Source organism: Cryptotermes secundus, unplaced genomic scaffold (assembly GCF_002891405.2).
Source record: "Cryptotermes secundus unplaced genomic scaffold, Csec_1.0 scaffold1304, whole genome shotgun sequence".
Taxonomy (NCBI): Eukaryota; Metazoa; Arthropoda; class Insecta; order Blattodea; family Kalotermitidae; genus Cryptotermes; species Cryptotermes secundus.
The window spans coordinates 34210-58130 of record NW_019723929.1 but is presented as its reverse complement, the minus strand read 5'-3'; the positions used below and the strand labels follow the sequence as shown (position 1 = coordinate 58130).

Genomic DNA, 23921 nt, shown 5'->3' with positions numbered 1-23921 from the left:
ATACAATCGGTCTATTATTATTATTATTATTATTATTATTATTATTATTGGAGGGAGTGGGTTTCCTCATGCACCGCGACTAATAGTCTATCGTACGTCCCCCTTTGATATTCTACCAGTCGCCATCCCCTACAGGTACTGGTGCGTGCTATCAGCCCCGCTCAGCCAACGAGGTCGGTCCTCGGTACCCGATACTTCCTCCATTTACCAGAGGCATTGGAAACTACTTGGGCGGGAAACTTTTTGCCTAATTTTACTCAGAGGTCTCCTAGAGACATGAGGATCTTTTACGTGCCGTAAATCTACGACACGGGACCCACGGCTTAAAGTCCCTCCCGGAGGACTTGTTTCCTGAATTTTTCCGCCCTTAAAAATTCCACGACCTCCGCCGGGTTTGAACCCGTGTATCTTGAGTCATGAGTACAATCTGTCTACATCAACGATTTGGAGTTGCATTGTCTTTCACAGCAAGAAGTTGTGGAGGAGAGATTGTCAGAGGAAGAGGAGGAGGAGGAAGAGGAGGAGGAGGAGGAGGAAGAGGAGGAGGAGGTAACAGCAAAGCAACAATCTTCTGGCGCAATAAGAGAAATGCTGAAAGCATGGGAAACTGTTGCATCGTACACTGAGAAGCATCACCCTAATAAGGCAGTGGCTATGCGCGCTACAAATTTATTTAATGATAATGCTGTGTCGCATTTTCACCAAATTTTGAAGCGTCGGCAAAAACAAATGTCTCTAGACAGCTTTCTAGTAAATAAGAATTAGATATGTATCATAAATAATAAAAATAATTATTTCGATTTTTTTTTCTGCAAATCGAATTCGCATTCCAGGTTGGTTCATTCCGCAGAGAAGAAAAGATGAAGATGATTCACGCTCCTTAACAATGTATATATAATTTTCTTTGAATGAACGTTATACATAAACTTTTTTTTAGTTTTTTTTTCGGCATGGAACGCATTATCGTATTTTAAACTAATTTATATGGGAAAAATTGTTTCGCTTAACGAGTGTTTCGCATTACGAGTAATATTCTGAAACGAATTATGCTCGTTAAGCGAGGTTCCATTGCATAAAGTTTTGTAACGATGGTACAGTGATACAAATATTATGTTTCTGAACATTATCCATCGTCTTGTTTTATCTACAAACACCGTCCTATTTTATTCAAAATACAACGTTTCGGAGACTAAATTCTGCTGCCATCTTAAGGCAAAATCTACTCCTTGGAACTAGCTCTGTCGATTGGGCCCTACTGAGTAGGTTTTACCTGAAGACGGAGACATAATCCAGTCCCTGAAACGCTCGTTTTAAATAAAAACGATGCACAATGTCCAGAAACATAACAATTGGATATTTCGTTTGTTGTGGATCAAACTGGGAACATATGGAGGAACTTCAGACGAACTGTCGTGGAAGACACACAGAATCACATTCACGCCCTCGTTACCTGGCATTCCAGGCGGACGTTGGAGCCCTGTAGCGCCTTTTGCTGTCCTGGCAAGATCTTGGTGAATTCGGGCAGCTCCACTTTGTGCCCGACCACTACGGGAGCCGTCGTGATGACGGATTCGCCCCACCCATATCGGTTCCTGGGCGTCACCCGGAACTTGTACTCTGCTCCCGGCTTCAGGTTGAAGGCATCGAACGTGTTGATAGGGGAAACGCCCATCTATCGGAAATAAAATATAAAAATCAATTACGTGGATGCAGCGGGGCATCTTTACGGGAAGTAGAAAATGACATTAGAGAATGCTGGGAGGTCACATACACGCTCCCGCCACTGCAGAACTTCGGAACTCATCACACATTACACACAAATTTAAACAAATACATACTTACTTACTTACTTACTTACTCATGGAGCTGAGCCCTTCTTGAGGAGCCGCCAATTCTGCAGCTACTGAAGAATTTCCCAGCATTTCATGGAACCTGAAGGTTCATTATAGTGTTCACAGTAGCCCTCCACTGGTCCCTATCCCGAGCCAGATCAATCTAATCCACACCACCCAATCCTATCTCTATAAGGTCCATTTTAATACTGTCCACCCACTGACGCCTTGGTCTTCCCAGTGGTCTCATTCATTCTGGCTTTCCCGCCAATATCATACACACATTCCTCTTTTCCCCCATTTGTGCTACATGCCCTGCCCACCTCATTCTCCTTGAATGTTAGAAGTATGTGTAGGGCAGGTTCGCTAAGGGCAGTGGCGGAAGAAATCTCAAAACATAAGTTAGATTTAGCGGGAGTACAGGAGGTCAGATGGGACGGAGGTGGCATCGCACCAGCAGAAGAATATACATTTTGCTATGGAAAGGGGAACGAAAATGATGGATTAGGTACAGTTTTCTCGTACATAAGGGAGTCGTATAAAAATATACACACATATACTTTTTTGTGTGCCCTCTTTTAAATTAAATTAAAGGATTCGAACAGCATTGGAACTTTTTTTTAAACGAAAATGGGATCTTTCCTAACATAAAGAAGTCATCTGTAATTTAGCAAAATTCCGAAAGCAGGGCAACCTGAATCAAGCCTGCATACATCACTCAACTCGTAAGGTCCAGGCCCTGCTTCTAAGGGAGCAATAATCTATATTCAATTTGTTAATCCGTCAGATGGTTGAAATGTTGAAGAAGCTCTGAAAATACGAACAATTTACACTGTCTGTAGGTGATCGGTTTCGTGGGCCTGGCCAAGATTGTGGTTGCCATACGGTGAGCGGCAAGCGAACAACAGGCCATGGAGTTTAGTTTAGGAGGTCTCTAGTTTGGTTTTATCTAGCAGCATGGCTGGTGATTGGTGTTTTCCTTAGTCCCTCTAATCAAGCGCTTGGAGAGAAGATTCTACACAGTTCATGACTGCTTCTTTTCCAATCTGTTCATTCTCTTTCACATGAATCCTGCCACTCGATCTATTCAGAGCACACGAAACCGAGACAAATGCCCTTAAATAAACCAAGAACGAAAAGGTGGAAGGAAGGGAGTTTCAGTGGAGCCTGCGAGGAGTACAGAGTTAATTGGTGCAAATAATACAGAATGAAATTCACCTTGATCACTATGATCTACATCTGTAGTTGATTCAATATTTCAATTTAAAGAAAATCCCTACACAAAATGGAACTCATGTACTGAATTTCGTGTACACTGCCTGCTGCCAAACCTGTATTTTCCTGAGCACAATCACACTTCTTAACACAAACCTCGATCCAGCGGGCTCCACCGTCTCCTCCGAGGGGCCACGCTTCAACTCGGTAGGCGAGGACAGGGGCGCCTCCACGGACTTCACACTTGGGCCAGGACAGCGTGAGCCAGTTGCGGCCGCTGTCAGTGACGACAGGCTCGCCGGCGACCGGACCTGGAACATCTGAAGAGGACGTGCACGCTAGTACTGGGAACAGGAACGCTGTCTCTATAAAGGATTTAAACAAAATAATCCTAGCACTTCGAACTTAAACATACATCGAATTCAACAAGCTAGGATACCAAAATGAACCTTGACTTACAAAATAACGGCGTAAACTTATGTTTTCGGTATTGTACCTCCTGGTTCTTGGCTCTCGCTCCGGTAGTCTGCATGTATCTTTAAATTCGATAGTTTGCATGTGCCTCCAACATTCTACTGTTGTATCTTCCAACAGTATTTTAACTGATGTAATGTCACCACTTCTGAAGAGTCCTACACGTCTCCATCTCACGAAAAGGAAGTAAAATGGACTAGAATTGGCTGAAGAGGGAAGCCAAGAAATCTGTCCACTTATATGAGTGCCACACAGTATTACCAAAATGTGGGGAAGCGCCATCTTGCTAGAAAATAATGTCAGCCTCTTTGGCAAGGAGCAATTTTTACATGAAACTCAGAAATCTCCTTCCCATGTTTTAAGCTTCACTCGGGCAAACTGCAGCCGACGATTTGACAGTTATGCCCATTTATAATCCCTCGTACATGAAAGGTTGCTTGCATCTCAGTTGTTTTCTGAAGCACATCGTGAAAGGCAGACCAAGGCGCGTCCAGTTCTAAACTTTCACGTGTCCGCTCCGTCTTGAGACTGCGTGATAACATCTCGCGATTACGTCAATTCTTTTCTCAGACGCTCCCGGCCGTACTATAGATAACGTTCTTGAAAGCTGCCAATCTCTGTATTTTAATTGCATCGCCGCACGATACATTTGCCATCGCCTTCTGCCCGATGGGCATGAGGAAGAATAGCGGAAACTAAGTTATCTAAGTTACTGTCATGTATTCGTGGTTTGCGTGACTAATAATAATGGGTTCTGGATTAGATGAGTAGATTCATTGGCACTTATTTACAAATACAATCCATTATGACAGTTCACAATCAGTGCTATGACTCGCTCCATTCCTTACTGGACCACGAGCGTTTTCTCTTCCATTACGAAGAATGACGAACGAAGAATCGCTGCTCACACACTGAACTGCCTAGAAGGATGTCTGTGTGACGAATCACTCTCTTTTATAACTTCCAGGCGGCCGTAATATAGGCCACCATGTGAGCCGATTCCTCTGTTATTCCCCGTTGTCACGGGAATGTCTTTGTTAACGTTCGTTGCCATGGGAACCTGTGTTCGGCGACTTCCTACCCAGCAACTGAATGTCCCACTGCTGACTGCGTCACCTCGAGAAGCGTTGTCTAGCAAACGGTCATAGTCCGTCACAATATTTTGGGGCACATTGTGTAGTTACGACCAAATTATAAATTGGATTACAATGGCAAATATATTAAACATTTTCCATCGTCTCTCTTCGACTGAGGAAACAGAAGGTTTTGGGAAGCTGACTCTGCTTTCGTCATCAGGTAAATATATCGTCTTTCTTGGGCCAGGAGACGGATTAGAGCTTTCTAATCTAAACAACAAGGCTACGTTATCATGTAGAAGTGGGGAAAACAGTCTGTTGGGTGAACTGCTAGGAGCTGATGTCTTTTCTAGGATTAGATCTCTTCAACGGAAACGACAGAGTAGGTTTCACACTATAACCTGATGATGGAAGGACAACCACCTTCTGAAACACTTTATTTTCTTTACACAACACGAAACAATTGAAAATTCCTATATATACCAGCTTAATAACATTTTCTTCACAAAGTTTCAGGCTTATCTTAGAAGCTGGATGTTTGCCAGATTACAAGGCTCATATAAAAAATGCATATGAAATAAAAGAACAAAGTTTCATTACTGTTTATAAACTATATTTTTGTTGTTGTTGCATTTTATCATATTCAAAAAGTGCTTTATTTTGAATTCCGGCATACTTTTATGGAAACCCTGTGTCTGTATGCTGCGAAGTCAGGCAAAACTGCCGCTATTACGTATGTTTACCGTCAGCACCAACCTGATAATATTCCAGCTTGTTTTAAGAGGTTATGAAATTGACTACTTAGCCTCTATGTAAATTTGCGTTTTGGCCAGTGCAAAAAGAACTCCTGGCTTTTAAAGTCGCTGAACACACATTCTTACGGAAACGTGGGAGGAGATACAATCCTGCCATTTTGACCGTTTGATCACGATGTCATGAACAACAGAACACTACGGAGATCTCATGATTCCCCGAAGCCCACCAGATTATGCGGGCTTCTGAACTAGAAGAGAGCAGAAGCGAGAGACGTTACGTGCAGCTGAGAGGAGCAGGATGTGCTGTGGCCACTAAACAACTATACGGACAATCACCGGTATAAACCCAAGGCTGTGGTAGCAGAAGCTGAACGTTCAGCACCGTTAAGGCAAAAGCGTGCTTTTGGGCGTGATCCTGAGCCAGTTGCATCCACTTATCAGCCTCACAACGAATCTCTCGAACATACATTGCGATAATATGTGATGGCCTCGAAATTACCAGGCTTCACGGCCGTAACGATATATGCACGCTCTGTGTCCATATCCTGGCTAAGCCCACAGTATTCTCCTAGATATCATTATCCTAACAGCACAACACAGGTGGCTTGTTCGTCGTTATGACAATCTAAATTGCTCAGTCATTTCACACCGTCTAAATATAAATATTACTCTTACAACTTTTTTTGAAACACATACAGTTCTTGTTGTTCCCTGGCAGTACGAGACCACATTTCACACTGAAATAAAACAACAGGAAAAATTTTCATTCTTCATATATCTCGATTTTCAGCGTTTGCAAAATTGACTGGACGATATTCTAAGTGAACAATAGTAAACATTTTCCTCTGAATTTTTATTTTTTCTAATTTCATCGTTAAACGTGTTTGTATTTTTTGATCATTATCAGATACATAAACTTCCAAATATTTGTTACGTGTAGGCAGTTAATGCTAAGTGCTAATCTGATGTCACACCCATGCATATACTGCATACTGCATATTCTGTACGGATTTCATATACTTCTCCTGTAAACATCATTAGCACAAAGAAAAACCTGATACAGATTAGCTAATCTGAGTCCTTTCTTATTCTCTTAGTATTTCCTTATTGCTACAGAATCTGACATTGCTGTTTTCGCGGTGAAAGGCGTTATTATGGTGAAAGCGAATCGTGTGTTGACAGAGGCTGTTTCCAGCGTTTGTTTGAAACGAACTGGAGCCCTCCGTAGTGCGCCAACCTTCACTATACATTCCGTAAAAGTATTCCCTTGGACATGATCCAACATCTGGACGAAAAAAGTAGACTATTTTGTAGGCTATCCGCGCCTCAGAGTCCCGGTTATATAATACGGGCCTACCTGTCAGGCCTGGAAAAATGGAGATCGATTATATGTTCAAATAAGGCATGAGAATAAGAGCAGGAGAGCATGCGCATGACGTACACAGGCCTGCACTCTCGTGGTAACATCCGACTACTCTCACAAACATTTAAAACAAAACTCAGTGTCATTCTCTGCATTTTACAAAAATTAGGAGAAAGTGAAGTTAATCTCTGAATATTTTTGAAGAAGGTGCATCATGCTTAGAAGAGTTTTAATACCTTGGACAGTATCCATCCTCTATGTTTTTACTAAAGACGCAACATTTTGGAAACCCGTACCCTTTTTTCGTCTTCAGGCAACACTGAAAGCTACACGATAGAATAGATAACCAACTAATTTAAAACTAATCAAATAATATAAAACTAACAACTTCAAATTATTTGTCGAAGTTCCGACTGCAGATTTGCATATAATCTCAGCAAAAATTAACTTTGCCCTGTGACCTCTAAATGCAGTTAAATGCGGCTTATTCACTGTTGTCTAACATTCGTTATTGTTATTGGTTTATAAAGCGTACGTCCTTACGCGGATAATAAACATGCTTTTATTTTCAAACTAAGGTCTTCAGGTCTAATACCAAAGGTTACAAAGCAAATTTTCATTGTTGAGAAAATTTCAAATGTGTTTTCCATGAATAGAGGACAATATTTTCCAACTCTTGATTCGAGTAATGCTTGCTACAATTCATCCAGAACCTTTTGTCTTTTCGTCTGCTGTCCAAAAATATAAAAATTAGAATATACAAAAGTATAACTTTGCGTGTGGTTCTGTATGGGTATGAAACTTGGTCTCTGACATTAAAGGAGGAACATAGACTGAGTGTTTGAGAACAGGGTGTTCAGGAGAATATTTGGACCGAAGAGTTATGAAGTGACAGGAGGTTGGAGAAAACTGCATAATGAGAAGCTTCATAACTTGTACTCTTCTCCAAGTATAATAAGAATGATCAAGTCAATGAGGAGAAGATGATCTGGGCATGCAGCACCATTGGGGTAGAAGAGGAATGCATATAGGATATTGGTGAGAAAGCGAGAAGGAAAGAGACTACTGGGAAACTAAGACGTACGTGGGTGAACAATATTAAAATGGATCTTAGAGAGATGTTATGGATTGGACTGATCTGGTTCAGGATAGGGGTCAGTGGAGGGTTTCTTGTGAATAAGGTAATGAACTTTCGGGTTCCATGAAATGCTGGGAAGTTCTTGAGTAGCTGCACAACTGGCGGCTTCTCAAGAAGGGCCCAGCTTCATGAGTGAGTGAGTTTGGAACTCTCTGTTCACATTTAACTTTACCACAAGCTGAACAAGATTATGAGCGAGGCTCGCCATTGATCCATTCTTACATAGCTCCGAGTACAAACCAGATTTTTCCTTTCAATCCCTCACAATAACACGATTCGCTACCGCGTCAATGCTCAAGCTCTTGGTCACCAGCTTCCCACTGTGACGACCAGAGTTCCATCCCAGGTCCCATGTGGGGTTTATGGCGGACAAAGTGGCACAGGGGTAGGTTTCCTCCGAGTACTTCGTTTTCCCTTGCCAATTTTTATCCCAGCAACTGCTCCACAATCGACGCTGTGTAGTCTCGATACTGGTAGTGTCGTTAAACAACCAAATTTAAAAACAACACGCCTCGCCTTCTCAATGCCGCAAACTTCGAGACGACTCCTGGCACTTTCTCTTAACATTTATATGCGTCACTGGTCACCGTGGCGACATCGGGTACTATAAGCTAACCCACAGCGACTTACTGCGTTGGCTGTCAGGTAGATCTGCTTGTGGCGAATAAAAGCGACATGTACACTGCGACGTGCAATAGGCTACCCCGCTCAACACGAAGACACTTTCACGTAAATGGGTATTACTGTCTGTTCTGAATGGATAACATTCCTCTAAGTAATTTGAAATTTAGTACATGCTTCTTCGATCTCTCACGATCGGTTCCTCCTTACACTCGTTTCTGAGATACCGACTTTTACGACACTCAGGAATATTTGCTGGATGGCGAATTTGCCAATTGCAACAGCTTTAGCATTACAATACAACCAAGGAATAGCAGACAGAAGTGTTAGAAGCACAGACTGTACCGTGAGGTTCTTGAGAGGAAGGCTTCTTACAGCTCGTTACCACAGTGAAAATATTGGAATCAAATTCTGAAGAAGAAAGTTTATAATTATACAAACACATAAAAAGGGAGACACGGGGTGGGGGATCCAGGCACCATTTCAGGCACCTTTTTTTCAGAATTCGTAATACACCAATTAAATAATTCCATGCAACAGATTCTTTCTTGGATAGGCAATGGTCCCTCAGCTGGTCACGAAATTCTCTGCCTTTTATGAAACCAAAGGTTTATTACCTTGTTCTGGTGATACGGCAATTGAGCCAGACGCACCAAGTCCACGGCCTAACACCCTACTTATTGAATTTCCTGTCGTCCTAGCTTTTACGTCTCGATCCTGCAAGTGGCCTCTTCCCTTCAAGTTTTCCAACTTAAGCTTTATGTTTCTGCCACCTTTTCCATCCGTGCTACATGCCTCGTCAATCACATCATCTTGGATTTGATCACCCTGATAGTACTTGGTGAACAGTTGGTCTGTTAGAAGGGTGTTTATAGCAAAAGTTGCGTGTACTCCGATGAGAGAAATGTGAACCACAAGCGACGAAACATAAAATGACTGAAATTATTCCTCCGGGCGTTTAACCTGACGACCCACTGTTGAGTTTAGTTCTTACTAACATCCTTTATGTCATCAACTGCTCTAGTATAAATAAAGATAAAAAAGTAAAGCTACCCCCGTAACAGTCCGTGAAGGCCCATAGGAATCGGAGACGTCGAGGCTCCCACATCTTGTAGACAATCGGTTCACAGATGGCGGTAAGGTTGTCACTCCTAGGGGCCAGCTGCCTTTTAACCCCCAGGAAGATTCCTGGTACTCATTTCTGTTTGAGGCTGAGTCAACCCCAGGGCCATAGTGCGGCTGGAAGGATTAGGTAAATTGAAAAAAATCCAATTATCTAATCGGGAATCGAACCCGCGACCTTACGGCTAGTAGCACAGTTCGTCAACCGCGTGAATTCTTTAAATAATCTGCAAACATCTGGAACGAATTTGCAGCTTTGAGCTGCACAAGAACCTGCAGAGGAAGGTGTAAGCTGATATCCTGAACGGCCCACTTAGGTAAACACCATCCCACAACATCGCCAGACGGCAGAGGTTTATATTCGGGATCCGAGACTGAGACGCTCACAATCTTCTTCACAGAGTTACGACAAAAAAAAATGAAAAAAGAAGAATAAAAGTAAAATAGAATACTGAATCAAAGTAGCATTAATCAAGCATTAAATCCAACGTCATTTTACAGAGTAGGAGATGCAAGATGGGTAACCATCTAGTCTGACTCGTGTTCAGATTCAACATGCCGATAGGCAATAAATTAAAGCAGAGAATCCAGATTTTCAACAAGCGACGAACAACGTTAACAGTTGCTGCGTTCGCATTTTGTTTTTATTCAGTTGGAATGACAAAGAAGGAATCCGTGCAGTATTAAATGGATAATATGTTTAAACGACATGTGTTTTGCGAGACGTACGCAAAGGACCGAGACTGCTATCCAATTTGTACCCTCTACAAAACCTCTTTGCCGTGTGTGATATGTGCACTTGAATGAAATTACCGTCGTAAGAAAATGAAGCTACAGCCATTTTAACAATGGAACTATTAACAATATAGACGCGCTTATTTACGCGGAAGAATGTTATGTGCCTTGCCATCCTCTCAGTAACGACTTCATGCTGAAATTCCTGAGACCTCTCAGGCGCGATCAGGACAAACTCGTAGCAAAATAATAGCGCGTTCTTGTCTCCAACACCAATCGGCAGATGTCACTGTGGATCCAGAAGTACACCTATTTCCTAGTCTCGCGAAAACAATCGACGCTTATTTAACCTGTGAGGTTAGGATGGAACTGAAGCAAGTTGTCTACGCGTTCCTGCTTCAGTTACAGACAACAGTACTACTACGTGTAACTTACTGTATGTGCCTGAAACAGCTGTAGCCGTAGCAAGCAGCATTATAGTGTGGTGCTCCTAGCAAGAAACTCTTGTAGTGTACCCTACAGCAATGTTTCCCAATTTAATATGGCGATGGAACCCTATCGCACTCGAAAAGTCTTTACGGGACCCACATTAAAATCCTTATATAACAGCTAAAAACTGGACCAAGAAGAAGTAAAGTTAGCAATAACTCACAATTCATGTACGCGAGAAATGAAGACTTAAAACTGATGAAGAGTAGCTTCCCTTTCTTGTGTTCTAGCGCAGTCGGTCAAGGCACTATGCTACAAGCCGGAAGGTCGCGGGTTCGATTCCCGATGAAGTAATTGGATTTTTTTTTTCAATTGACCTAATCCTTCCAGCCGCACTATAGCCTTTGAGTGGACTCAGCCTCTAATAGAAAAGTACCAGTTATCTTAAGGGGGGTTAGAGTGGCCGGCGCGTAAGGTTTACAACCTCACCGTCATCTGTGAGCCGATTTTCTAGAAAACGTGAGAGGCTCGACGTCTCACAACCCTACGGGTCTCCACGGCCTGTTACAGGAATAGCTTTTATAAATTCTTTTAATGTTATGCTTTATAATGGAAAGCTATACTACTGAATGATATTTTCTTACGATACCCGAGTTTGAATTTCACGGAACCCCGGGGTTCAGTGCAACACCATTCGGAGAACACTACATGAGGAAACTGTAGATGTGGCAACGAAAATTATAAATATAATTTAATTTTAATTCAACAGATGCATGCCAAAAAAGTAGCAAGAGGGGCTTTTCAACATTGTGCATTCATTGCTGGTCCTTTATTTCTAATTTTTTGAGTTTGATAGCTAGAGAAAACAGCGAAGCGTACACAATAAAAAAGGGGCCCGGGACAGCGATCTTCGTGCCAACCAACCCACGACATCTAAAGCCGAAGGGAGCTTTATTTTCGAACGAAAACAAAATGGCTATCCAGTTAATTATGGCGGTATTCTATCGAAAGAAAGCGAACATTTAAGGGACTATGCTAAGATGCTGGGTAAACTGTGGAGATGATAAAATGGAGCGATCTAATATTTTGAATGTATTACCCGTAAATTGTAACGCCCTGCCAGTAGCAACTTCCCTGGAGTAAATACGCCACAGCAACATGCCGACTACCCTCGCTGATGTGTTAATGTAATATTCTGGAATATCAAACCACTATAAACCTTGAAAATGAAAGATAACTTCCTTATTCCGGCTAAATTTATTGCTCCTCTGAAAGACAAATGGAGTGCTCCAAGTTCGTTCTTAACACGACACACGCCGGAACGTTTCTCGAAATGCATCCAGTGTGTCAGCTCTCGCGTCTCTGTTCTGTCACTTTCTGTGACCAAAATAACTTAAGTTCCATCCATGTTTTTCTATTTGACCTTGAAATATATCCTGCAGGCCTATATATAAAAAGTAAGGTGACGGTGATATGAGAGTTCTCAAATTATACAATTTCGGATTACCCTAGAAACAAACTGCCGAGGGTGTAACACGTACATGAGTTATGCAAGTACATTCTAAAGGGTTCTGCCGATGGTGTATAACACTCAGAATTACTGACTTTCTGGACTTTGTCCATCATCCAAAGTTCAAAACCTCAGTAATTCTGGGATGAGTTATGCAGTATGTCACGAACCAGCAAGAACTATTTTGCTTCAGGATATCGTGTCTATTCTGGGAGTACTGATACTATTTTGATGTCCATATGTTAAGTGCAGTATATTACACAACGAAGACGATTTACAATGGACTATTTGTGCGTGTTATACTTGTGTAACGTTGTTAATCGTCGGCTTCGAAGTATCATTCGATAGGACCAGAAAAGAATACGGGTAAAAACAGTGGAATTTAATAGTTTAAAAGCTGAAATAACAAATAATAACACTTCCTGCTGAATTCTCAATGGGTATTATACCATTATATTTTTAAACCCACAATATCCAACAGTTCTCCTACTCGACATATTGAAAATAATCTATGTACTTGAAAATCTGTCGTTAACTTATCAATGAGTTGTAAATCCTCATATAAAAGGTATATAACATTTATGAACAAATATACGTATTTCTGACGAAAATTCCTGTCCCAATATGGAGCGTATTTAAATGATCAGATCTGCGTAGCGACTCAAGAAGAACCGAAGACTGCAATACGTTCCCTCCTACCACTTTCGATTAAATACAGTAATTAAAGAAACTGACATGACCATCAAGGTATTTAAGGAAATTTCACTTCTGCATATTTCAGTGTCTGTTCATCGGCAACAGCAATATGGTGTCCGTGCGAACCTCTCAGATGGACGCATGACTAGTACTGTTGAATACAGCGCTCCGACACCAAGGTGGCCGAGACAGAGGGGCTAAATCCCAATCGAAGAAGTCAATATCTGAAGGAAGGTTGCAGGTGCATAAACATAACTGGATCATTTCGCCAAACTATTAATAATCACATCCATTCCAATGGCTCCTTACCAGTCTTCTTTCTCTGACGAACTAGTCCCTCTGGCCTGGCCACATTCAGAATTAATTTAAAAATAGTAATCTTACTGACAGTTGGTAAGAGCCTGGATGACTCAGTCGGTATAGCGACTGGCTACGCTTGGACGACGAAGGGGTCGGAGTTCCAGCTCAGGTGAGGCCAAGAATTTTCTTTCACTCATCCACGTCGTCCAGACCAATTCTGGGGCCCACCCAACCTCCTATCCGGGGTACCGGGGGCTCTTTCCCCGGACGTAAAGCGGCAGGGGAGCGAAGCTGACCATTCACCTCCAGCTAGTGTCGGGGTCAAGAAAATGTGGATCTATACATCCACTTCCGCATACGCCTTCATGGCGTAGTGCTTAATTAGTTAAGCACAGGGACAATTTTATTTTACTGACAGTTGATAGGACTATTTTGACAGGGGATCAGCCCATCGCAAGGCGCTACCTACACAAGAAAACAAAGAATAGACGCAGATATACAATTATGTCTGGAGTGGGATTCAAACCCATGAGCCTAGTGTTTAAGCGAGCGAATGAATTTTGTCCTACGGACTGCAAGGTCACTGTGATGGGCCTCTCTATCCATATTTTTGAAATATTGGGCAAAATATTCTAGCGTATCCATTATGTAGGCTCACTATAGAAATGTCCTCTATCAGATATATTTGACCAACTGCAGGCTTTTGTTAAGACAGAAGTGAACAATATGACCTATATATTTGTGTTTAGGACAGGGATTACGGGTTCATGGCGAATTTCTAATCAAATGAAATGGGATCAGAAGTTGAAATAATTTCAGTACTATTTGAGTTATGCAAGACCCCCAGAATAGTGAAAGTCATCGTCGTTATTAGGACCGCGCCACAGCTCAAGCGGTTAGTGGCTGCCTTCCCACCGCGGTGGCCCGGGTTCGATTCCGGATCTGGTCAAGTGGGATTTGTGGTGGACAAAGTGGCGCTGGGGCAGGGTTTCTCCGAGTACTTCGGTTTCCCTTGCCAACCTTAATTCCACCAATTGCTCCACAATCACCCTCACCTATCATCTGGGGCTGGTACAACAGGCCAGAAGTGGCCGCAGTACAAGGGACTTAGTCCCATCCCACTAGCAGTTCAGTTGGAACTGGGTGAAGTGCGAATTTTAGATCCTCAGGTTACCACAACCCGCACTCGGTCTCCTCTGGTCAACTTCTTCTAGCTGTCACGTCGGCAGAAACAATGGAATAACGTGGATATATTTATAGAGGTGAACAAACCTCGAGTCAATTAGTTACACAACAGGAAGTGTATTTATATACACTATTGTGTTGTCGTTTACTCCAACCTCTGCTGGCAACAAAGGTGTGACGTCAGTATTCAGTCTGCCATGTCCAGCTGCCTGATTTCGCCGAGCATTTGGACGGAAGGAGAATATTACAGCTCATCACAAATAAAGAGTGCACGAGGGTGTACACTGGGCTGAACTAGTTCAGCAACGGGTCTAGCGAGCTCTTGTGAAAAATGAGCCTTCGGCATTTCTTGACCATTTGTTTCTCAGGGCGCACTCCGCTCCGTACAACTGGAGAGTAGACATGAGGATACTGTTAAAATGAAACTCAGCGGAGTGTGAAGAAGGGGATTGAATTAAACTGGCTCAGAACAGCATCTAGTGATGGACTCTTGTAACAAATATTCCAGTCCCTTAAAGTACGGGGAGAAACCGGGATAGCTCAGACGGCGTAGCGACGGGCCATGGGTTGGACTGCGGAAGAATGGGAATTTGATTCCCAACAGAAGACTTTCTCTTCTCAACAGCGTCCAGACTCAATCCGGGACCCTTCCACTCTCCTACTTAATGGGTATCAGGGCCCGATTCCTGGGGACTATAGCGTCCCGGGAGGGGAGGGGGTGCAGCTGCCCACTAATTCAATATTTTGTCAAAGTTATACATGTCGAGCTATTCCTCCAGTCCCCAAACGTCTTAATGGAGCAGTTCTTAATTAATTAATCATAAGGACGAATTTAATTTACCTTAAAGGCAGCGATGCTGAAAGACCATAAGATTTTAGGGACTTTTTCCCGTATAGTTAATCGTTATTTCAGCGGCATGTACGCATGTCTTCCTAGGAACAAAGCCGAAAGGACGGTTTTATAACTACGTGAGTGTCCAGATGATGAACGCGCTACAATATTAAGCCGAAGATACAAGGATTAATTTTCGTGCCTGGAAACCAAAGTAAATAAAACAACATCCAGTATCAAACAGCGAAGTCAAGACGACAGTAGGTACATGTTACATGAGAAACTATAATGACGTACAAACGCAAGACGGAACTTGATACCTTGGGACACGGCTCGTCAAAACACTCGCCTCTATGACGCCAAGTTGCATGGGTCGACTGAAGACTGTACTGTATATTGTCTGTATTGATTAAGCAAATTCAGGAATTTCAGCTGCCAGTAAACTGCATGGACCCTGGCTGCACACACAATTACGTACTTGCTTGTCTCCAAGCCGTGTGCTAAAATTGCGCGATGTACGTTGCTAGGGTGTCCAGGAATTACTTTGCATTGCGTAAGTACACCATGGCGTTATATACAACCTTCAGCAGTTATGGTATGACTGTGTTCAAACAAAGTGAGGTGTATGGACGGAAACGAACATTCATAGATACACTAACAAACTGTGTAAGATCTGAGGTTTTCACGGCGGTGACTATGAAGAATGCCGTCTCCTGGGATGTGGCGCCGTGTAGATATTGGGTTAACCGACGTTTCGGAGGAACGTATCGCAGCCAACTGCTCATGCTGGTTCCTAGCTTTCGGATTTTTATACCCGAAGATGAGGCGATAGGTTTCTCAGAGACGTCGGTTTACACAATATGTACACGGCGCCACATCCCAAATGACGGCATTCTTCAAACTAACAAACCGACTCCAAAGAAATGTATCCTTCTTGTGAAGCCGCCAGTCACTCAGCTACTCAAGAATCTCCAAAAATTTTATGGAAGCCGAAGGTTTACTACCGTGTTCATTAAAGCTTCCACTGGTCCCTATCCTGAGCCAGAATATTCAGACTACCTACCTACGTACGTACCTACCTACCTACCTACCACTCGGCGCTACACACCCCTGGGTGAGCCTTGATCTCCTCTACAACCAGTGCGTGCTGCCATAGGAATGGACCCACGCATGATGACCCGAGGCTGGCTGTTAGGTTTCTGAACAGAATTCTCTTTTTTACAGGATGAGTTTGTTAGCCTCATGCCCAACTCCCAACCTGGAGGACCAGGGTATCTCTCTACCCTTTGACATTTCCTGCATGGGTGACCCTACTAGTAGTTAAACTACCGCCGGCATAGATCTCCAGGTCACAGAGTCGCGCAAGCCCCATCACCACGACAAGGTGGAGACATATTCATAGACTAGATATACGAAAATGACTAGACTACTGCACGGCTCTTTCCTCCAGCAGTTAAAAAATATGTAATGAAAGACAATCGGCACACATCAGGCTCATGTATATCAAACGACTACTTCAAATGTACTAGGGTTCCAATGCGAAGTAATGACAGCATGAGCCATTTTCTCCTTGTAGCAACTGGAAAGTATGCTGCGCAGTCGAATGAGTATGCAATCCTGCTTCGTATTTTGTAGACCTCGAGTTCGATTATCGATCCCGAAACCAACTAATCTGACTTAGGTCTTTCGCGATCTTCTTCCGTCCCTCTGGCCAAATTACGGGACGGTGCCCTAGATCAGATCACGGCCGCTTCCTTTCACAATTTGTCCACTTCACTGTTCAGTAAATGTTCTGTCATTCGAACTGTAAGAATCCGAGGTCTTGTCAGTGTCGTTAAGTAAGTCGTGATAAATGGAAACATCAGCGTCACGTTCAGCATCTAGGGTCTACCTGGCAGAGAGCGACCGAGCTTTACGCTGTGAACTGATCAACTGATGTGGTACTTTACCTTCACGCTCCTACACGTCATTATGGTTCAGTGCTCAGTTAGAGCTATAACCATACTCTTAATTTTCACTGGAGGCACGCGGTAGCGTAGTTGGTTGAGGAAGTATCCTACAAGCCGGAAGGTCGCGGGTACGATTCCCGATGAGGTCATTGGATCTGCACTATGACTCTGGTGTCGACTCAGCCTCTAAGAGAAATGAGCACCTGGAATCTTCCTGGGCGGTAAAGGACGACCGGCGCGTAAGGCTGACAACCTTACCGCAATCTGTGAGCCGATTGTCTAGATAATGTTTGACCCTCAACGTTTAACAACCCTGTGGGCCTTCACGGCCTGTTACAGGGATAGCAGCCAAGTTTCACTTCGTCAATTCTTTATTTACTGTCATGCCAATACTTTTAATTGCAATTTAACTTTCTGTAGATGTTACGGGTGTTGCAGGTCAAAAGTGGGTCGCTGGCACACAAGTGAAAAGAGTGTTCAGAGCCATGATGACGGAAATCAGTGTGAGAGTTCAGTAATACATCAGCTCTCCCACGCGGAACAGCTGAGGAGCGGGACCTGTGCTGTTTCTCACGGAATCAGAACCAGCTGCCCATAATGCGGAGTGGTGTTGATCGCCTGCCAATTCAGTCCCAAGCCCATATGTCCACCAGGTATTTAAATCTAACAGCATCCATCGGCTGAGTTATAGAATCAAGTTCTAACGCGATAGGAGGTTCTGAGCCGAGAAGAGACTCAATATATTTTGTTATTTCCCCGACGCTGTCAGTGTCTCGGTGACAGTGAGTAATGAGTCGGATAGGATGTATTCACGCAATTGTGGCCTCATTTCAGATACCACCCCGGAAATTCCCTGGAGAGCCTAAGGTGAAATACGAAAGATTTCAGTTAGCTGAGCGGATGTCGTGGCCGAAATCAGAGCTTGAGACATTCCGAGTTAAGTCAGAAGCGTTGCTGCGTGAATGAACTCGTTCGATAAACTCAACAGCGGTACTGTACCGAGCTGGCTAGTGTAGTGGTAACGCTGTACACTAAAAGCCAGGGCATGGTCTGTTGCAACCGCGACCGGAACGCCTATCCTGTCCCGGGTTTCTCGTCAATTCCATCAGTCCCTCCGGTACCTCGGTCAGACCACCACTTCCATTCAATTTCATTGCAATTCATCATTGATGCTACCATTCCATACTGTAAAGTTTAGCTGAAGGGTAAGGTAAAGCTACTCCTGTAACAGGCCGTGAAGGCCCATAGGCGTCTGAGACGTCGAGGCTCCCACATCTTGTAGACATTCGGTTCACGGCGGTAGGGTTGTCACTCCTAGGCGCCGGCTGCCTTAAACCCCCAGGAAGATTCCTGGTACTCATTTCTGTTAGAGGCTGAGTCGACTCCAGGGCCATAGTGCGGCTGGAAGGATTAGGTCAATCGAAAAATTCCACCTCATCGGGAACAGAGCCCGTGAGCTTCCGGTTTGTAGCACACTGCCTCAACCAACTACGCTACCGCGTAGCTACAGTGATGTAAGATTCTCTACAATTTACTGAAAACAAGATGTTCTCTAAAAGCCGAAATTCTTTAATTGGATTTCAATTTTGATTAAAAATGAGTGGATCAGCCGTAACTGTAAATAGAATTTCAGTATGACAAGATATTTCATGTTCATATTCTTAGTATATTATACAAGCTACTATTAAACTTTCCGGATGTTTCATGCAAGCTCACTCTCATCTTGACTCCGTTGTTTGATGTTGATGTTTGTTTGATTTAGTTAGAACGCCACACAAAAATTATACCTTGGCCATTTGCTAAATTAAGTTGTACATTCAACACTAGTAAAGTGAAGTAGTCACAAAATCGTTCCTGACAATTCGATTCAGAACATGGAAGAGTGCTATGTCAACCAAACAGCATTTAACCAGATGTGAAAGGGTCCTTGACAAGGTAACGGTCGCCCAGCTGGTGACAAAATTCCCCACGTCTTTGAGAACTGAAAGGATTCATGAACACATTCATCGTGTCTCACCCTCATATTGTTATTTAAAGATTCATTGTAACACTATTTTCCCATATAGGGCGTAAAGCGCTTTCTTGTCAGTACACAGATCTTGGCCAGTCAGGTTGCTGTCTCAACATATTTATCAGCTAGAAAGCCGAAATCTTGATCATCTGTAGCAAGCCAGTGACGACAACATGGTGACAACTGCGGTCACGACGTCTTCACGCTGCCTGATGTTGAAATGTTGGCAGCAGTAAAAACAACAGTAATGGATGGCTTCTCGGAATGAGACACTGTTATATAAAAAGCAGCGGTATTTCCAAATGGGTAACATCATAACTTAGACTACCTCAGAATAGCGTAAGAAATTCTCGTCGGACGCAACTAATTAAACCTCGCGACAGATAAAGAAGATTCTTTATTATGTAACACACGAAGCTGATTCCGATAAACAAATATTTTTACTATGAAATGCTTCATACTCATAAGGTACATGTTTTGCTCACCATCACTAGCTTCACAGCGCATACTTCAACTGTCTCTTCCTCCTCCATTCGAAAATGGTCCTTCCGTCTCCCTTGAAGTCGTCCGATAACTCATGTACTCTTAGTTGATATTCCCCCACCACTTTAACAGCCGTGTACCTTACAATCTCGTCATCTGATCCTTGCAACTGCTGTTTCTGTACTGTACATGTTGTTCACTTATAGTTCCGATGTAATTATTTCTCTCAAGTGGTCTGTACCTCGCCGCTGTTCGCAGGCGCCGCGGATTTTAGCTCCTCGAGTTTCTCTTCACTGCTTTCCATTCAACATCCAGTTTTCGGTACTACGTACACGGCAACAATGCAGTTCTCATTACGTTCTACAAGTTCAGAGCAGTTTTCTTTCGTAACGTAGTATGCAATGTCCACGTTAAACTTCCACAGAAACATCAAACTTTGTTCTCTACATCTTTATATTCCTTGCAAGAGAATCATAACCCAAATAGTTAAAATTATATAGTTGATTAATTATACAATTCCCACATTCTGTTCCTGCTTACATTTGTGCCTTAAAGGGATATGGAAAATAACCAAACTCTACTTAGCCAGATTTTAGTACACATTGTGTCTGAAAGTTGTGCTTTGATCAATGTGTTCATACATTATATAGAAGAGAAGCCATATTGAAAACAGCATATTTTAATTTATTTTGGAAAAAAACCCCACTGATTTCGTGAATCAGTACGGGTCGAACCGACGTCAAAGAAAATATTCTTCATTAGCATATTCAAGAAAATTTGAGGTTTGTGCTATATCATTTTTTCAGCAATTCTCCACTATCGTTTACTTCCATTATCGATGCCCTTAACAGATTTATTTTTGCAGTTAACTAATTTTAGGTTTACGTGTCCTGAAACCTTCAAATTGGCCATTACCTTTTCCATCGCAATATTTTTAAGTTTGATGGAATATAATTATTCTTTCATAACAATCATAGCTAAACAGAATACCAGTGCAGTCCACCCTGCATCGATAAATAATATATAACACTTTATCCTATTCTGAGTCAGTTTAATCCACGTCTTCTCATTCCAGTTCTCCAACATAAATGTCTCGTGTATGGCGGTAGCGTGACGAAAGTAACGGGTTCGAGTTCGGATTACTGGACGTATCAGCACTTCGGTTACACTCTCGCTCTTAATTCCGATTAATCGCTGAGGTACACATTTACAGTTTACCGTTACACACGCACTAGGATTCTCCGTCTTCAATGGTCGTCTCCTGGCAACGGATTTCAACACAGAAACTAGCGCTTAAAATCACTATGAAGTCTTCTTGTTATTTCATCTTCAATCACTTCATACTCCTCCGTCCTGATCTGTAGTCAACTAATCTTCACAAATAACTAAGGACACGCTCCATTCTCATTCTTGTGCTCTACACTGCTGAAACCTCCTGGACTCTCTTTCCGTGACGGCTTCGTGTCCTTGACTCACGGCTTCTCAACTACGACTGGCTGCATACGATCTTCACTGTCCCATAAAACCTTCGTCACGGATCCCGTAGAAAACATCTATTACTGTAGACGTGTTTGCAGTACTGCTGCTTAGCACTGGGAATGGCGCGGATCACATTAAAAACAAGTCAAGAGATACCTATCTCGCCAGTTCATTCCCGAGCTGACTGTTGCCTAGTAACGAGCTATAAACATTCGTCCTATTGTTGCGTGCGCGTATGGCGGAATGTTTATCGGGCTGTTGCGTGGCACTGCGTTGACATGTCACAAATTTTAAAATTATCGCAACATATACACTTAGGTATAGGATATCTGTCAAAATATAATCAAACAACGAAATCCTGAGCTGTTTTTCTGAGTTCAGTTCAGAAGTTTTCAACTGGGTTAAACCGCACTAAATTAACTTTGTTGATGTCACAATGTTTGGATGCACCCCCGATTGTCACTTGTACTAGTATATTACGATGTAATGAGGAAATTCTTACAATTATTTTATCTAATATATTTCTCAAGCTCTTAGGCTCCTTGACAGTCACTGACAACTTATGAAGATATTTCGATATGCAATTCATCGGCACCGCTACACCCATCTCAGGACGGACAAAGCATTCAAATCACTTCATTAGAGAAAGAATCTAAGCAGGTTATGAGGGCTAACAACTAACAAGGGATCACTGTTACAATTAGACATAAACTTAATTTCACTTCTATAAGAAATCACTTTCTGTATACAGAAATGCCAAGTTATTTTAGTGCAATCACCGTGACTGTTTCGACGTCATGTGCCTAACATTCGGGGAGATGGCGATTCTTATTTCAATCGAATGCACGAAGTTTTGTCTATAACGACCCGTAAGTTGATGTGACAACTCAAAACAAGTTATGACGACAACCCCTTTCACACTTCACAATTCAAAATAACCCGAAGCACTAATATTATTACAAGAAAATAAGGTAAAGAATACAATGGTACTTTACAGTATATGTGTATGGCCATTCACGGTGCCAGCTGAACTCATCTGCCTGGTACTAGGCGATCATGCAGCTGAAGATGCTCGAGCAGTGTCCTCTCACCTTGATAGTCTGTAAGGTAGAGTAGGAATTCCGAGATGAGGCAATCTCTAGCAGCCCAGGAGCTCCTCAAGCCCTGAAGGTTGCCCTGCCACAGATACTCGGGATAGGTCGAATTCTTCAGGGTATGCTGATCTTCCTCCTGCTGGCTATCAAGGCAGCAGCCATTTGCTGCCGGGACGGGCATTGCGAGCGCGTTGAGAATGTGACCGCAGTCTCAACTGAAGCCTCCAAAGCTAACCTCCTGCATTGGCGGGATACTAAATATAACCTGCGCACAGCTACGGCTTGTAGGTGGTATGCCATCTCATATTTTCTAACGCTCTTCACCTGAGAGGCATTTTCTTATTAGTTGTTAATGATTATACCACTGCTATGTTGGACATTGTCTATTGTCTGGGTTATATGGTATTAATATTGGTAGGTGACTCCGTCTTGTGTCTATACTGACAGATATTATTATTATTATTATTATTATTATTATTAACTTTGTAATTGTCCTCTGTGCTGTTAAGTTTGCACGTAAATAAACACGAATTGAATAATTATTTATATTATTCTTCTTATTTGAAGCTAAGTGGTGAGAGTTTGGACCGAACTATGGGTCCTTTGAATACTAGGGTAGTTTTCGGAAGGCTATCCAGGAGGCAATGAGGAACAACATGAACATCTCCTTCAGGGGATCCGATATCTTGATATCTTGAGAATGCTTCTCGAATAATGCGTTACCGTTGTAATAATACTGTATCTTTGATAAGAAGCCATTGTTGGAGCATTTAACTGTTTTGAGTGATGTCGCTATGGGGCACATTACCGAAGCAGAATTCCGACGAGGCTTGTTTTATAAATAAATTCCACCACGTGGGGCAATATCATGAAGTGATATGATGATGATGAATTTATGCTGAATGGGTACCGAGCAAGTTAATGTAGCGGTAACATTCCAAACTTCTATTCGAAAGGCGGCCGGTTAAAAATTAGAGCAGAACATCGGCTATTGTGACTGAAGTTCTCCGTGGATTTCCTCAGTCCCTCCAAACAAATTCAGAGATAGTACCACTTCGTCCAAGACCGACTCCTACCAAATCATAATCAATTTTTTATTCACCAATCATCCTATCATTCGACTCTACATAAAGTGGAGCACCACGTACCAATGGACACTTCCGTTTTCCGTAAAATGCATATGAGACAAGAAGGCCTTACGGATGTGTTTAAGTAAGCACCGGCTTCCGCCGTGGTCAGCTCAGGCGGGGCAAAGATGGCGCTGCAGTTGGAACCAAGTACAGTTTACGGTGAAAGTAACTACTGGTGATTGTTGTGAATATTTACCTTATACTCGTATATGTAGTCTTGTCTTTTGTTGCTGTCACATGATGTGCGTATCTTTGTATTCTTTACCGTTTTCACTGGTACCTATGATAAACTCCTGATACCCGAAAACTTCTACTAACCGAACTGGCCTGTTTCCTCAGTCGTCTGAACTACTGACAGCATCGTGAGCCTAGACTCCATTAATTCCGTTTAGACCTACCAGAACAAACATTTTCAAAACAGAAACATCAGAATACGTTTTTCATATTTCTAACGTACTCACGTTCACGGGTTCGAAACGGGAAATGCAAACG

The 23921-nt window shown here is 42.6% G+C and overlaps 1 protein-coding gene across 1 annotated transcript in view; it reads right to left on the bottom strand.

Annotated features, from left to right (window-relative positions):
- LOC111862207 (myosin light chain kinase, smooth muscle) overlaps nt 1-22499 on the bottom strand; it is a 277919-nt gene extending 255420 nt beyond the window's left edge. Inside the window, exons 1-3 of the mRNA XM_023847414.2 lie at nt 22297-22499; nt 3204-3367; nt 1451-1672 (exon numbers count right to left, since the gene is read on the bottom strand). Coding sequence (XP_023703182.1) covers nt 1451-1672; nt 3204-3367; nt 22297-22480 — 570 coding nt within the window. The 5' untranslated portion in view covers nt 22481-22499. The remainder of the gene's footprint in view (nt 1-1450; nt 1673-3203; nt 3368-22296) is intronic.
- Nucleotides 22500-23921: the final 1422 nt, after the last annotated feature.